General features: G+C 34.4%; 1 protein-coding gene across 3 annotated transcripts in view; it reads right to left on the reverse strand.

Annotated features, from left to right (window-relative positions):
* SOS2 (SOS Ras/Rho guanine nucleotide exchange factor 2) overlaps positions 1-16,494 on the reverse strand; it is a gene marked incomplete at both ends in the record, with an annotated part of 72,655 nt that overhangs the window by 16,478 nt on the left and 39,683 nt on the right. For 2 of the 3 annotated variants that reach the window (XM_084240418.1, XM_084240416.1), the window contains 6 exons: positions 6,731-6,953; positions 8,425-8,528; positions 10,268-10,390; positions 12,494-12,575; positions 12,921-13,576; positions 14,266-14,393. In XM_084240418.1, the coding sequence (XP_084096544.1) occupies positions 6,731-6,953; positions 8,425-8,528; positions 10,268-10,390; positions 12,494-12,575; positions 12,921-13,576; positions 14,266-14,393 (1,316 nt within the window). The remainder of the gene's footprint in view (positions 1-6,730; positions 6,954-8,424; positions 8,529-10,267; positions 10,391-12,493; positions 12,576-12,920; positions 13,577-14,265; positions 14,394-16,494) is intronic. The other variant, XM_084240417.1, reaches the window with a different exon arrangement.

The following is a 16,494-nucleotide window of genomic DNA, read 5'->3' on the forward strand; positions in this document are numbered from 1 at the left end:
TCTCCAACAAGATGTGCAAGTAAAAACTAATACAATCACTTTGTAAAGCAATTTGCCAATATATCATAATACTGAAGATACACATATTAGATAACCCAGCAATTCTACACTTAGGTGTATACTCTAGATATACCAGGTAATAAGAAAACATTTAGAAGACTGTTCAGTGAAATACTGTTTTTGCAAGAGTGAAACATTCCAAACAACCTAGAGGCTCATCATCAAGAGACTAGATAAATTATGGAGTATTCACACAACGGAATACCATAAATCAACTAAAATAAGCAAAGCAGAGCTACATTCATCAATTTGAAAAAAGCCTGAAACAATTTAAGCAAAAATAAGTCCCAAGATGATACACAATGAAGATCAAAATCATTCCAACTATCTTCTCCGATCACAAAGGCATCAAACTAGAAATAAATCATGAAAAGAAAACAAAGAACCCTCCCACTTCATGGAGAATGAAATCCACTCTACTGGAAGACCACTGGACTAATGAGGAGATCAAAGAAGAAATTAAAAAATCCTTTGAGTTGAATGACAAGGAGGATACCACTTTCCAGAATGTATGAATACAGCAAAAGCAGTAATAAAAGGAAAATATATAGCAATACAGGCTCACATCAAGAAACAAGAAAGAACTCAAAGAAACAACCTAATCTCATATCTCAAAGAGTTAGAAAAAGAACAACAAAAAAACCCTAAAGCCAGTAGAAGAAAGGAAATAATAAAAATCAAAGCAGAAATGAACAAAATAGAAATTAAGGAAACAATCCAAAAGATCAGTGAAACCAAAAGTTGGTTCTTTGAAAAAATAAACAAAATAGACAAATCTCTAGCCAGGCTTACAGAGAAAAAAACAGGAGAATACATATATAAATAGGATTATAAATGAAAGAGGAGAAATCAAAACAGACTCAGTAGAAATCAAAAGGGTAATCAGAGATTACTATGAAGACTTAAATGCAAACAAATTCAACAACCTAGAAGAGATGGACAAATTCCTATAACGATATAATCACCCAAAGCTGGACAAAGAAGAAACAGAACACCTAAACAGATTAATTACAAGCAGCGAAATTGAGGTAGTAATCAAAGCACTCCCCAAAAACAAAAGCCCAGGCCCAAACGGCTTCACAAATGAATTCCACCAAACGCTTAGCAGTGAATTAGTGCCTAATCTACACAAACTCTTTCAAAAAAGTGAAAAAGAAGGAATACTACCAAATACGTTCTATGAAGCCAATATTATACTGATATCAAAACCAAACAAAGATAGCACAAAAATAAGAAAATTACAGGCCAATCTCCCTAATGAACACTGATGCAAAAATCCTCAACAAAATCCTTGCCAACAGAATCCAACAATGCATCAAAGGGATAATACACCAGGATCAAGTGGGATTCATCCCTGGGGCACAAGGATGGTTCAACATATGAAAATCAATCAGTGTAATCCAACACATCAACAAAAACAAAAGTAAAAACCATATGATCATATCAATAGATGCTGAGAAAGCATTCGACAAAGTCTAACAACCTTGAAATTCTCGGGATAATAGGAACATACCTTAACATGATAAAAGCCATATATGACAAACCCACCGCCAATATTATTCTCAATGGCGAAAAGCTGAAGGCCTTTCTTTTAAGATCAGGAACAAGACAAGGATGTCCTCTCTTACCACTGCTCTTCAATAAAATCCTGGCGGTCCTAACCAGGGCAATAAGACAAGAGGAAGACATACAAGGAATCCAGATAGGGACAGAAGAAGTAAAACTATCACTATTTGCAGATGATATGATAACATACATAGAGAACCCTAGAAACTCCACAGAAAAACTCAGAATAATCAACCAGTTCAGGAAAGCAGCAGGATACAAAATCAACACAAAAAAATCAGTAGCCTTCCTATACACAATCAATCTGAAGAAGAAATCAAGAAAACCATCCCTTTTATAATTGAAACAAAAAAAAATCAAATACTTAGGAATAAACCTACAAAAGAGGTGAAAGACCTATACAAAGAAAATTATAAAACACTGTTAAAAGAAACAGAAGAAGACACAAAGAAATGGAAAGATATCCCCTACTCATGGATTGGAAGAATTAACTTTATTAAAATATCCATCCTACCAAAAGCAATATACAGATTCAACACTATTCCAATAAAAATCTCAATGACATTCTTCAAAGAAATAGAACAAATACTGATGAAATTCATATGGAACCACAAAAAAACACGACTAGCCAAAGCCCTACTGATAAAAACAAAGGAGAAAGGAGGTATCACACTTTCAAACTTCAAGCTATACTACAAAGCCATAATAATTACAACAGTTTGGTACTAGAACAAAAACAGACACACAGACCAATGGAACCAAACAGAGAGACAAGAAATAAAACCACACTTACATGGACAACTGATCTTTGACAAAGGAGCTAACAATATGCAATGGAACATGGACAGTTTGTTCAATAAATGGTGCTGGGAAAACTTGACCACCACATGCTAAAAATTAAACTAGACCACGACCCTTCACCATGCACAAAAATCAACTCAAAATGGATAAAAGAACTGGACATAAGACCTGAAACCATAACATATATAGAAGAAAATATAGGTAAAACACTACAAGACATACATCGCAATAACATCTTTAAAGGCTCATCACCCAAAGCAAAGAAAGTCAAGGAAAAGATAAACACCTGGGATTACAGCAAACTGAATAGCTTCTGCGCAGCAAAAGAGACATTAACCAAAACAGAGAGACACCCCACTGATTGGGAAAAAATCTTTGCGCTTCAGTCAACTGATAAGGGACTGATCACAAAGATATACACAGAACACACACAAGTCAACAAAAACAAAATAAATGATCCTCTCAAGAAATGGGCAGAAGAACGTAAAAGACTTTTTCCAAAGAGGAAATGCAAATGGCCAACAGGCATATGAAAAAATGTTGAACATCCCTTATCATCAGGTAAATGCAAATTAAACCCACATTCACATACCACCCTACACCAGTAAGAATGGCACATATCAAAAAAACAAGCAACAACAAATGTTGGCGAGGATGTGGTGAAAAAGGAACTCTCCTACATTGCTGGTGGGAGTGCAAACTGGTCCATCCACTATGGAAAGCTGTCTGGAGGTTCCTCAGTCTACTGAAAATGGAGCTACCATACAAACCAGCAATTCCACTCCTAGGGATCTACCCAAAGGACACAAAAACATTGACTTAAAAGAATACCTGTACCCCTATGTTTATTGCAGCACTATTTACAATAGATAAAATCTGGAAGCAACCCAAATGCCCCCAAATAGATGACTGGATCAAAAAGATGTGGCATATATACACAATGGAATAGTATTCAGCAATCAAAAAAGATAAACTCATGCCATTTGCAGCAACAAGGATGAACTAGAAGGAATTATGCTCAGTGAAATAACCCAGAAGGAAAAAGAAAAATATCGGATAGTTTCACTTACAGCAGGAATATAAGGGAACCAAATAAGACATCAGTGTAAAAAAATAATAACAATATAAAATGCAACAAAGCAAAAATAGACAATTATAAATCAGAGACATACTGCGGGGAGGAGGAAGGAGAGGCATCAGAGGGAGGGAGAGAGGGAGGAGCACAGGGGACTGAAGTGATGGTGCACAGGGGCACTGGGGATGGAAACTCTATGGGGACTACACCTGAGAGAGTGGGGGGAAGCAAATATTGTTTAAAAATGAACAATGATGTAAAAAATAAAAAAATAATATAAAAAAGATGATACATATCACCTTCAAAATGTGCAAAACAATGCTACATATTATTACTATCCCTGTAATGCGGATAAACTATAAAGACAAACAAAGGAATAGTTAATAACCAATGCAGGATAGTGGTTATCCTTAGGAGAAAGAAGAGGAATAAAGTTGGGAAGAATTACAGAAAGATTTTTATTTTATTTGTAATGATTTTGTTGTTTATGAGCGCTCACATTACTTTCTATATATCTCAGAACATCTCCAACATTTAATAAAAAATTCAGACACAGACAAGCAGATTAAATCACTACAGAGTCAGGATTACATAACTTAAAAAACTGACCAGTGGCACCACCATCAGTGTCCTACAGACTTGGCTATTCATTTTTTAATTCTTTTTTTTTTTTAAGATTTATTTATTGATTGATTGATTGATACATACATGCATACAAGCACTGGGTACAGTCAGAAGCCCAGGAGGGTGAGAGAATTCACCAAAGCCAGAGCGGAGAGCAGAGCAGGCAGAAGGACCGAAGCACACTGCTGAGGGGAGCAGCGGGCGGCAGGAGAGGTCTGCGCGCCACCTGGGACCCTCCTCCGGTGGCCGGGGAGCAGCCGGGGATCGAACCGGCGCTACAGAAGCCGCGGGCAGCTTCGCAACCCAGCGCTCAACCGCTGCGCCACCGGGGAGGCCCGCTATTCATTTTTTAAAAAAAGTTTTTAAACAGCTGATTTGAGTACAACAGTTTTTGAAATAGATGGTCTATTATTTCACAAGAAATGTAGTATACAAATGGTGTCAATGTTTTATGTATGTTAACCTAGCTTCCATAATACATGTATCACTCAACAAAGATATTTCTATGTTCAGAAAATAGGTTCATCTGCAGCTATATGCTTTTATTTTTCTACTGTCCATTCCTTTTTTTTTTTTTTAAAGATTTATTTATTTATACAAACACTGGGTACAGTCAGAAGTGCAAGAGGGTGAGAGAATCCACCAGAGCCAGAGCGGGGAACAGAGCAGACAGAGTGACGAAGTACACCGCTGAGGGGAGCAGCGGGCGACAGGAGAGGTCTACGTGCCATGTGGGACCCTCGCCCGGCGGCCGGGGATCGAACCGGCGCTGCAGAGGCTACGGGCAGCTTCGCAACCCAGCGCTCAACCACTGCGCCACCGGGGAGGCCCAAGCACTGTATGAGGAATTTCTTAAGTATTATTTGCTTTATTATCTCAAGTAACAACTCTCTTTTTTAGTCCTACCCTATCTCAGTATAAATTAAAACTACTTGAATTCCAAATTACTTAAAGATAAGGCAACACTCTGAATCAGTTGTTGACAACTTCTAACATGTGTGCTGAATTCTGGGTGACATAGGGCAATCCAGAGGCTTAATTCCAAAAAGGCAAAGTTTTTTCTTTATTGCCTCCCCATATTCTCCATTAGCACTAAATTTTATATATTCTTGCTTTTCCCTGTGTAATCCACTAAAAAAAATTCTGCTAATTAGAATAACTTCTAATAAGTTTTGATGGAATAACAGTGGTGGAGCTTATTTTTTGAACAGGGGAGGATTAGAGGGGTAGGAGGAGGACTATTACCTGGAAGGCCTGTACTCTTCACAGGGGCCTGGGTGGTAAATGAAAGAAGAAAGCTTACATTAGGAGTGAGGAGAGGACAGAAACAGGCTATACATTGGGAAAGCACAGTGGTTAAAAAAAGATCTTAGAGGAAGAATTTGATAAAGGTGCAAGAAACTGGTTAGAATGGAATGAAATGCTTAAGTTACTGATTTCAGAATAAGAATAATTTGGAGTGATGCCAAGATTCAGAATATGACACAGGAGGTATCTGATTTGCAGTAGAGAATGACATTGGACGTTGAAAGTGATAAATTCAGGCATCTGAAAGCCTAGGTTATGAATGGGTGATCTACATGGACATAGGGTGGTGTCAGGAATTGCTTTATATATAAAGACAATGGGATATAAATAAAAATATGCATATTTCTACTGATTCTCTCATAAATGAAAGACAGTGGTTCTGAAGTTTTAAGTATGTTTACTTATTTCAGAAATAATTTTTCCTTAAAATTTACATTGTCTTCAAATAGCTAAAGATTTGATACTCATTAAGAGTTTCAGAAATCTTTGTTACTCTAAGAATGTTATTAATTTGCCTAGCTTAGCCCAATAAAGCCCCAAATTAAAATTTGATTGTATAGAACCTGAAAAAAAGATGAAAATTTATCTCACTCAATATTCTACTTATTAGCTGCTAAGAGCCTTTTATATATAATGACTGTTTAAGCTGAAACACCTTAAACCAAAGCAATCTGAGAAAGTACTAGGAGCTGGGTGACTTCCTTGAACTTGACTGCTAATTTACTGCATTAGTCTTCTCTGTGTTAACTCTTTATTTTTTTTTTTTTTTAAAATAAGAATCTTTCTTTCTTTTTTTTTTTTTTAAAGATTTATTTGTACAAGCACTGGGGTACAGTCGGAAGCACGGGAGGGTGAGGGAATTCACCAGAGCCAGAGTGGGGAATAGAACAGGCATAGTGATGAAATACACTGCTGAGGGGAGCAGCAGGCGTGGCAGGAGAGGTCTGAGCACCATGTGGGACCCTCGCCAGCAGCCGGGATCGAACCGGCGCTGCAGAGGCTGCAGGCAGTTTCGCAGCCCAGCGCTCAACCGCTGCGCCACCAGGGGAGGCCCTCTGTGTTAATTCTTTTGAAAGACTGCTAGTACCTAAACTAGACCTGAACAGTAATATATTGTAAGACTTTGCATGCAGGACAGACTGTAGTTAAAAACTGTGCTATGAAGCTTTCCTCCAAGTCCACAAGAACAGATGAAGTATTACTATGCACTTGTAAATAATTTGCAAAATGTTCTGGAAATAGAAGTATGTTCAAAGTTCTTGAAAATAAAGCAGAAAATCAATGTAAACTGTCTACCTGTAGAGATCAGATTCTAAAAGTGTTAGCTGACGTGCAATTTCTATTGGATGAAGTGTCATGAGATCAAATGTTTCAAATTGTCCTGGTCTGCTGATATGCCACTCAATTGGTGGAGGTGGGCTTTCAAAGGTAATATTATGGCTTATTCCATTTGCCTGGGCTTGTTTCTTCCTTTTGATGATCTTAGCAATTGACTCTACCCATTTCTTCATAGCTTTTCCTAGAAAAAGAACACAAACAAAAAAGCCTTTTACTTAACAGACATACCTGCAAATCTTCATGTAATATTCAACCTTCACCCAGAATCAATAATTATCAATTCATAGCCAGTATTTGTTTCATCTAACCCCATTCATGTGTCCCACTCCCTATGTTATTTTGAAGCAAATCTAAAATATATTATTTTATTTATGTTTAAGTATGTATCTCTGAAAGTTAAAGATGTATAAGAATAACCTGAATACCATTATCAATTATTAATCTCATCAAATATTTAGTTAGTGTTCAAATGTCTCTGATTGTTTCATAAATGCTTTTGGATTATGAATGAGATCTACCCATTACATTGAGTTAGGTGCTAAAAAATTTCTGCTTGCAATTTATTTGTTGAAATTGAATTATTCACCCTCTGGTGTTTCTCCAGCAGAAATTTTGCCAATTCCATTCCTGTGTTGTAAATTTCCTGTTTCTCTTTTCCCTATATCTTCTGTGATTTAGACACAAAGAAACTTCAGCTGATATAGGATGAATTTTTTACATGAACATAAGAATATTTCCAACAGGAAGTATTTAATATCTAATTACCTCAATTTTTATAATGTTACTAGATATTGAAAATTGGTGATATTCAATCATTTCTTTCTTTATTAGTTGAAATACTTCTATAAAAACTTCCCTTCATCAGTATGGTGTAACTTATTTAAGAAAGGCCTAGATTTTAACAAAACAATTTACTTTCTTTATTCTATCTGTATATATTAAAAGCTTCATAGAAGACACTATGTAACCTAGTGTCTTCATTCTGAATATAATTTAAAAATCAATTTTGTACCATAAGCAATTTTAAGGCACACATGATAACAATGTATCATAAACATCTCAAAGTTGAAACAAATGAATCACATTCTCTATTTTAAGGAAATTCCCCTTTAAAGAAGAAGTAAAAGATGAAATGAGCTAGGCTTAGTTACGGTATTCTTAATTAATGCCTTAAACAGTCAGATCAAATATAAATGTTCTTAATTCAATAATATATATTTGATGACACATATATTTCTTTAAATGTTCACAGCCTTGAGTTTCATTTCACAGGTTGTGTTCTGACACTTCAGATAAGAAACTCCTATCCTTCCAGGGCTAAACATTTTTCCAGGTAAAACAAATATTTTAAAAATCTGTTAACCATTCAAAACTGAGAATAAAATTAAAAAGAATAAGAAAACAAATGAAATTACACATATATTTAATGAGCAAAGGAATGGCAATCTTGATGTCAGATAACCTTGAAAAGGCAAGGTTCTAAGACTTTAGGTGGTTCTAAACATGTGTGAGCTCCATAAAGTCTATAAAATCACACCAAATGCTATTTTAGCTTTTTAAAAATAAAGTTCAGCTTCTTAATTTAAACGTCACACATTTAAAAGTAAACTCAAGTGTGACATAACAGTTAATCAAACCTTTAAATAATATACCTCTTACACTTGAAATGAAGGATTCTAGTCTTTCAAGCAACTCCAAATCTCTTTCAAAGTCATAAAAATGATGTTCAACCCAGTGCCGAAAAACATTTAAGATCCTGATAAAATGGAAAGAAAAATACTTTAGTGAAACCTTAGCATTTAATTATACTTATTTTCACATCTCTGATGCCAGGATGATAGCTCTGTATACAAGGGTCAACATATCACTCAGTCTCTAATTTATATTTAATTAATACCTTAAGTGCTTCAGTGATATGACAATAAGCCTTAAGACTATGGTCTAAAATATATACTTGAAATACATGGTTTCTATACTCAATTACCCAGTTATTCTTATGTAGAAAATTCATACTCTATACAGTACAAAAGCTATTAAGTCCTTATAAATGATTTTTAATACTAAATTTTAATATTTTCCACATAAATGGAAAATCAACTTAGTTATTTGGTTCAAAATTCAAGTGCTATCATCAAATTCTATGTAAACTACAAATATGTCCACATTTTCTTATTTTCATTTCAAAAGAAAATATTGGGTATTCCTGGTGGCCTAGGCTTTAAGTCTCAGTGCTACCACAGCAACAGCCCTCCTAAGCAAAACAAAGCAGCCTGAGTATGATGCCCAGCCAGGCAGCTAACCCACATGATGCAGAACTCTCCTGTTTCACCTGCTGCTTCCCTTAGCAGTGTATTTCAGTGGATCTGCCTGTTCTGCTCCCCACTGTGTGTCTGGTGAATCTCATCCCCGGCACTTCTGGCCTATACCCCAATTCTTCTACACAAAAACAAATAAAATAAAAATCTTATAATAAAGGAATAGTTCTTTAAAAAAGAAAATCAAGGGCCTCCCCGGTGGCACAAGGGGTCAAGATGCAACCTATGAAGCTTCTGCAGCCTCTGTAGCACGTGTTCGATTCCCCCGGCCAGCCAGGGAACAACCCACATGGCACAGCAGACCTCTCCTTACTTGCCCACTGCTCCCCTCAATCTGCCTGTTCTGTTCCCCACTCTGTTCTCTGGTGAATTCTCTCACCCCCATACTCTGGCCTATACCCCAGCTCTTGTTTGCATAAATAAATCTTAAAAAAAAAATCAAAAGAAAATATTTCTGAAAGAGCTATTTTGTTTTGCAGTACCACAAAAATGATTACTTACAGCTGCAAGTGGATTTAATCAATCTATGCAAATACAACAGCCTGCTCTCTACCACAGAGACTTATAAAAGTGCAAATTAATTACATTTATATTGTTTTACTCATTATTTCAACGAATGACTATTTTTTAGGTAAGCTTCCCCGCCACCTCTCCACCCTCCCCACCCCCCCTTTTCTAATAGACAATAGTTTTTTTCCCAGGCTGAGACTATTTTAAATTCTAATCTCTGTTATGTTATCTCTGGTATTATATTACTTTACATGATTTTTTGTACCTAGTTAGGTCAGTGACTTAAGAGAATACTTTAAAAGATCACAAAATTGTTAATTTCTAGTTTACACTTAAGTCAATTCAACTAACTCTCCTTCCATTTTCCCTCTTGCTTGGCTTGGATTTCAAGGTCACTCTCAAGTTCACCCTATTTCAAGCAGTTAATCTCATCTTGATCTGCAAGCACAATATACCACATGCTGCAGTTACCTGATGCACACAACACAGCATATTTTAATTAAATTTTCCAAGGTATTTAAGAATAGTTTCACAGAGAAAGAACTTGGGAAGTTTAACCTGTTATGAAATTAACAACAATACCTACATCTGAATTAAGAGATAAGAACTTTTATGCTAACTATGTATTAAAATTGGGTGGCACATAAAAAATATAATATTCAGGCCAAACCTAAGTTGTACTGGTTGGACGTATTCCTTGCGAAATCTTTTAAGGTCTGCACTGATGGGCTGTTCACCTTTCTCTACAGCTAGTTTATCTGCTTCCGTAGGTTCTGGCTCTGGAATTTCAAATCTAAGAAGAAAAGCAAAATGAGATACATTTTTTTGCTGTTTATCCATAAATGAAAAAGGATTTCAAATATAAAATGAAAAATATTTTAACTAAACAACCTTCTTTTCCACCCCTTAATATTAAAGAGATAAACTTCATAAAGTGCTACATACTATAAAAAATTGCCCTTCAGCTATATAGTACTAAGGTTTCAGGCTTACTTTTATAAAAAAAAAAGTTCAATAACTAGTACTTATCAACATGAGAGAGAGTTCAGTAACTAGTATTGATCAACGTGAGAAAGGTAAATGAGAAATATCCAAGAAAAGAATCTATGAAGAATATAACCTCTTCAAAGAACATAATGGGAATGGCTTACCTAATACTTTTTCTTAATATATATTTTATTCAAATGAGAAGTAGATGTAAGTTTTCTGAAATAAATGAATATAAATACAAAGGGAAGAACCAAACTGAATTTAAAACAATATCTAAATAACATAGCTATGTGGACAAGGTAAAAATCAAAGTTAAAAACAACAATAAACTTGCCCAAGCATAGGAAACAGCTAAAATGTAAGACTAGCAACTGAGCTTTCCTAATTTTGGACATGGAAATACAACTAAATAGATCTTTACAGCATATCACACTTAGTTTGGTAAAATTAGTTTCATAGCAGACCACAGGGTTCACAGAAGTCAAATTCTGGTATTATGTATTTAAATGTAAAACAAAAACTATTTTGAAGTTCAGCTACCATAATTTAATCTATAAAGCATTCAAAATGCCACTAATATATTCAGTAAAAAAGAAAAATTCAATATAAAACTTCATTTTTTAATTTAATCATAATTAAAGAATTGTTTTTTTAGGTACAATAATGATATTGTGGTATATTTAATAAAAGTACCCATCTTTATGTGGTAAATATACACAATGGAATACTGTTCAGCAATCAAAAAAGATAAAACTCATGCCATTCACGGCAACATGGATGGAGCTGGCAGGATTATGCTCAGTGAAATAAGCCAGAAAAGAAAAAGAAAAATATCAGCAACTATTAATTAAAATATCGGCAACTATTAACAGGCAACTATTAATCAGAGACACTGCAGGGGATGGGGAGGGAGAGGGATCAAAACACAAGGGACTATGGTGATGGTACACAGGTAAACTGGCGGTGGGAATTTTACAGGGACTACAGGAGAGGAGAAAGCATGCATTGTACAAAAAGGAATAAGGATATATAATATGTATATAAAATTAAAAAAAAGGAAAATATAAAATGAAAACAAAAGAATACTGATCTTTAGAAACACAAATGGAAATATTTACAAACAGGTTGTCTGGGATTTATTTCAACATATCCTGGAATTAGGGCATTGAAGTAGATAATAAAATAAATGAACATGAATTGATAATTATTAAAGTTGAATGCTAAAGTTTATTATATTGTTTTATTTGTTCTTGCATGTTTTGAAAATTTCCATAATAACAAGTTTATCTTAAAACAAAAATGTCTCATAAGAAGTACTGTTTTACTACACAGAAAAAAAAAGTAGCTTTGCTATCTTCTAAAACTGGGTGTTTATTACCACTATAAATATTGCTAAAATCTAAAGAGACCTTGATTATAAACAGATTTCAGTGAGTAAAAAGTTTGAAGAGAACAGTAATACTGCTAATTTAATGCCAAATAGTGTTCAAAACTATTTGAGTGTGTAGCAGTACCCAGCACTTTGCAAGTACCCAGCACCTTGCAAGGTTCAAAATAGTTAACTTTTGGGCCTCCCTGGTGGCTCAATGGGTTAAGCACAGCACTATGAAGCTATCCGCAGCCTCTGCAGCACAAGTTCGATCCCCAGCCTGCCAGGGAGCAACTCACATGGCGTAGCAGACCTCTCCTGTCTCATCCACTGCTCCCCTCAGCAGTGTATTTCAGTACATCTGCCTGTTGTGCTCCCCTCTCTGTCTCTGGTGAATCCTCTTCCCACCCCGCACCTCTGGCCTGTACTCCAGCTCTTGTATGCATAAATAAATAAATCTTTAAAAAAAATAAAAAAAAAAAAAACAGTTAACTTTTGACAAAATTTTAATGTGAACGAAATTAATGTTCTTCTTACCGTTCAATCAGTAGGCTTAGCAATTCCTGTGGTTTACAAAATGATCGATATGTAGTAAGAAAAGTACGAACAAAATTGGGATCTGAAAAGACAGAACATAAAACATGCTGCATGTTTAATTTATGCTGTTTAATTAATTCAAAGTAGCACATTTTGTAGGTCTGCCTTCCTTTTTCTGTTTATTCTGCATTTCCCATTGTGGCTCTTTCATGCTAACTGTAGTACTTCTTGATAAATGAAAAGTATTTTCAAATCCAAAATTCATTCAAGTACAATTTTTATAAATATTTAATAATGAAGTTTATTATATTTTAGAAAAATTCCTTTTGATTCTTCAGTATAATTTTTACATTTTAGATGTGATCCATTTTTTTCCAGGCCTCAAGCATTTTAACCATTCTTGAAAAGCTTAATGATTTTCACCTACCTGCATACATATGATATGTTAACCTTTCAATTAATTTCACCACAGTTCCTCCTTTAATAATGGGGATTCCACTTCTACTTTGCAAGTTGTCTTCAAAAACAATGTTTTCCTCAGAGTCTTTTACCACAAAACGATACATTTCAGGACTTGGTAATCTGAGTGGTTGCTCATTTTCCTCTTTCAATAATACTGAATCTAGCATTCGATCAAGAGTACTCCGATAATGAAGAGAAATAAGCGCTGCCATCCAATTATTTTTCTCTTCAGCAGACTTAGCAGCAAATATTATGCTACTTTCTTCTTTGGATACTAATTCAAAAGCATGTTTGTACTCACAAGTATCTTCTTTATCACATATTTGTATTTTCCTCATGACAAATTTCTCTTTTAACCTGTATTCTGCACTACTATAACCTGGAAGTCGAGACTGGCTATGATTGGCTTTACAGCTAATCATTAAACCATCAAAGAGAAAAATATGCCGTTCATGTTTAGCACCAATTCTTGTCAATGGACCTTCCATAATGAATTCATTACAACACTGTCCAATATCTTTGCCTTCCCATCCATCTATGTTTTTCTGAATTTCATTCATTTTTTTAATAGCTAGGTGCTTGCTTCTTAATTGACGATTATAAAAAGGGCAAACAGGATCCCTTAAAAAAAAAAAAAAGATAAATTTAGCTTACTCAATGGTTAAGCAACCCGAATTTAGGTACAAATCCAGTTACAAAACTATATAATAGCCAAACACTAGATTCTGCACATAGCATTTACTTTCTTCTACTGTGCCACAAAATTATACATGCCTCAATTTCATTATTGTGAGAAAGAAGTACAAGAAGCTGTATATTTTATTCCTAATGCCATAAGAACTCAAATGACAAAGAATCTTAAGTTTTTACTGTAGAGCATAAAGAAATACAAAATATACTTTTTAAAATTTTATTAAATATACCTTAATATGACAACGCAAATTTTAAAAGACTAGAAGACAAAGGAAAAATGTAACAATTGGGTCTGCCTGGTGGCGGGGGAATGCCAGCCACTGAGACACGAGTCCAATCCCGGGCCATGGAGCTAACCCATATGGCTCAGCAGACCTCTCCTGTCTTGCCTGCTGCTCCCCTCAGCAGCGTGTTTCAGCAGATCTACCTGTTCTGCTCCCTTCTCTGTCACTGGTGAATCCTCTCACTCCCCTCCCCCTGCACCTCTGGCCTTGTATGCATAAATAAAAACAAAAAAGAATGCAACTACCACTATAAGTATCACTTTTTTAGAAAACCAGGCATCGGATATAAATGAGATATGCAAAACAGTCATATTTTTGGTAATTTGGAATTACCCAGGTCGGCGTCTAGGGGAATACTGCTTGTAAATTCGGTCCATGCTACCTTGGAGATTCATGAGAGCAGTAATAGCTTGGTTCAAACATTCTCTGTCTTCCTGCTCTTCACTACATGCTTTCAATTGCTAAGAAAAAGCAAAAAGAAAAGTTAAACTTGCATTGTTCAATTCTTTCCCTTTTTCATGATAAGTGGAAGCAGCAACAAATATACTTAATAAAAACTATAATTTTATGCAATTATGTATGCCTCCTGATCCCTTGAACCCTCACTCTACAAATGTATATGCAATACAAACATTATTAACCACACAAATCAGAAAAATAAAGCAACTGTAAAAACCATCTGAACATTTTCTGTGTGTGTATATGTTATGCCACATAACCAAGTATCCTAACTTTAGCACTTTAAAGCATCGTAAACTTTTAGCTAACAGCATCTCACAGAGAACTCAACCAATATTTTTTACAACATAAATATCAACCATCCTAGTAAATATAAAGAAAATTAATATTCTATCCTATTAATGCTTAGAATCAGATTTTTAAAATTGCATTATTAATCCTACAACTCTGGTTTTATTTCATTTTTCCAAAAATCTTATGTATTTTTACTCTCAAAATGGAAGAAAATTTATCTTACACTAAATAATTTAGATGATGATCCAATTTGACAGAATTTAACATATTTTAAATTTGTCAAATTTGACAGAATTTAAAGTGGAGCATTATATAGTATATAGATTTATATAGATAAAATATACATTTATGCAAGAACAAATATGGAGAAGTCACAATCAAATCTTTCAGAAATTAAAGAAAATTTTTTAAATTTAAATCTATTTCAAGATCTTAAACTTTTGTGGTAAATTTCCCTTATATTCCAAGAACAATCTGAAAAACATTCAGCAATGGTTCCCCTTTCTCAGCAAGTAACTGGATGGATGGGTTTTGAGTATGAGGTCCATTAACTATCATTTGTATGTACTAAAAATGATTTTCTATATGGGTCATAAATTTCTATTTTTCAAGATACATGCAGAAGTCTTACTATCAAAAGATTAGCAATATAAATAATGTAAGTGATTATCATTAGAATTAAAACCTTAACCTCTGGATTAAGAAAAAATTGAAAGGATAAAGAGAAAAAAAAAAAAACAGCATAGGGAGTTTGAGAAAAAACCAGCGCTTATTCTCCAAAGAAGATATGCAAGTGGCCATTGAAAGTTGCTCATCATCACTTATGATGGGAGAGAAATGCAAATCAAAATTACAATGAATACCAGCTCATGTCCATTAGGATGGCTACTATCAAAAGACAAAACCACAAAAATACAGGATTTGGCAAGTTGGTGAGGATGTGGAGAAATTGGAATCCATGTGTGCTGTTGGTAGAGATGTAAAATGGTATAGCTGCTTATGGAATATAATAGTTTCCAAAAAAAATTAAAATTACCATATGATTCAGCCATTGTACTTCTTGGTCTATATCCAAAATAACTGAAAGTAGGGTCTTGAGGAGATATATGTACACCCATGTTCATAGCAATGCTATTTACAATAGGCAAAATGTATAAGAGCAAGCTAAATGTACAATTATACTGGTTGCATAACAACATAGTTAATACCCCTTTAAAATGATTAAGAAGGCAACTTTTATGCTATGCATATTTTGCCATAATTAAAAATATTTTTTAAAACCAACAGTATCAGAGTCAAAACTGATATAAAATGAGTTATATATATATATATATATATCCTTATCTACAGAGGATAAATCCACTTAGCCTGTGTCTACTATTATTCCTTATTTCAGTGTCTACAATCACTCATTTCAGTGTTTTTCAAATTGCATGTTATAATTTCTTAGAGATCACAATCATTTTTAAAAGACTCAGAATGTAACAGTATACTGCATGACTTTCAAATGGACATGAACATTGCCTAAAAAATTTTAGGAATCTAAATATACATCAGGGGCTGCCAATGTATTATTTATATTGCAATATAAAAATATTGCAATCCTTTTTTATGAGTTTTTTATGAACCATTAGTCACCATGGAGATATACACAATCAAGTTGCTCATCTATTTGTACACAAAAGCTGGTAAGCTCTAATACCTATCACTGAGTAACAAGACTCCATAAAAATGAATTCTTGAGGCAAGTATTCATTAGAAATCACCAAAATGAATTCTTTGCCTAGGTGCCTACAAAGTAATTATTTT

This window comes from Talpa europaea (assembly GCF_964194135.1).
Source record: "Talpa europaea genome assembly, chromosome: 8".
Taxonomy (NCBI): Eukaryota; Metazoa; Chordata; class Mammalia; order Eulipotyphla; family Talpidae; genus Talpa; species Talpa europaea.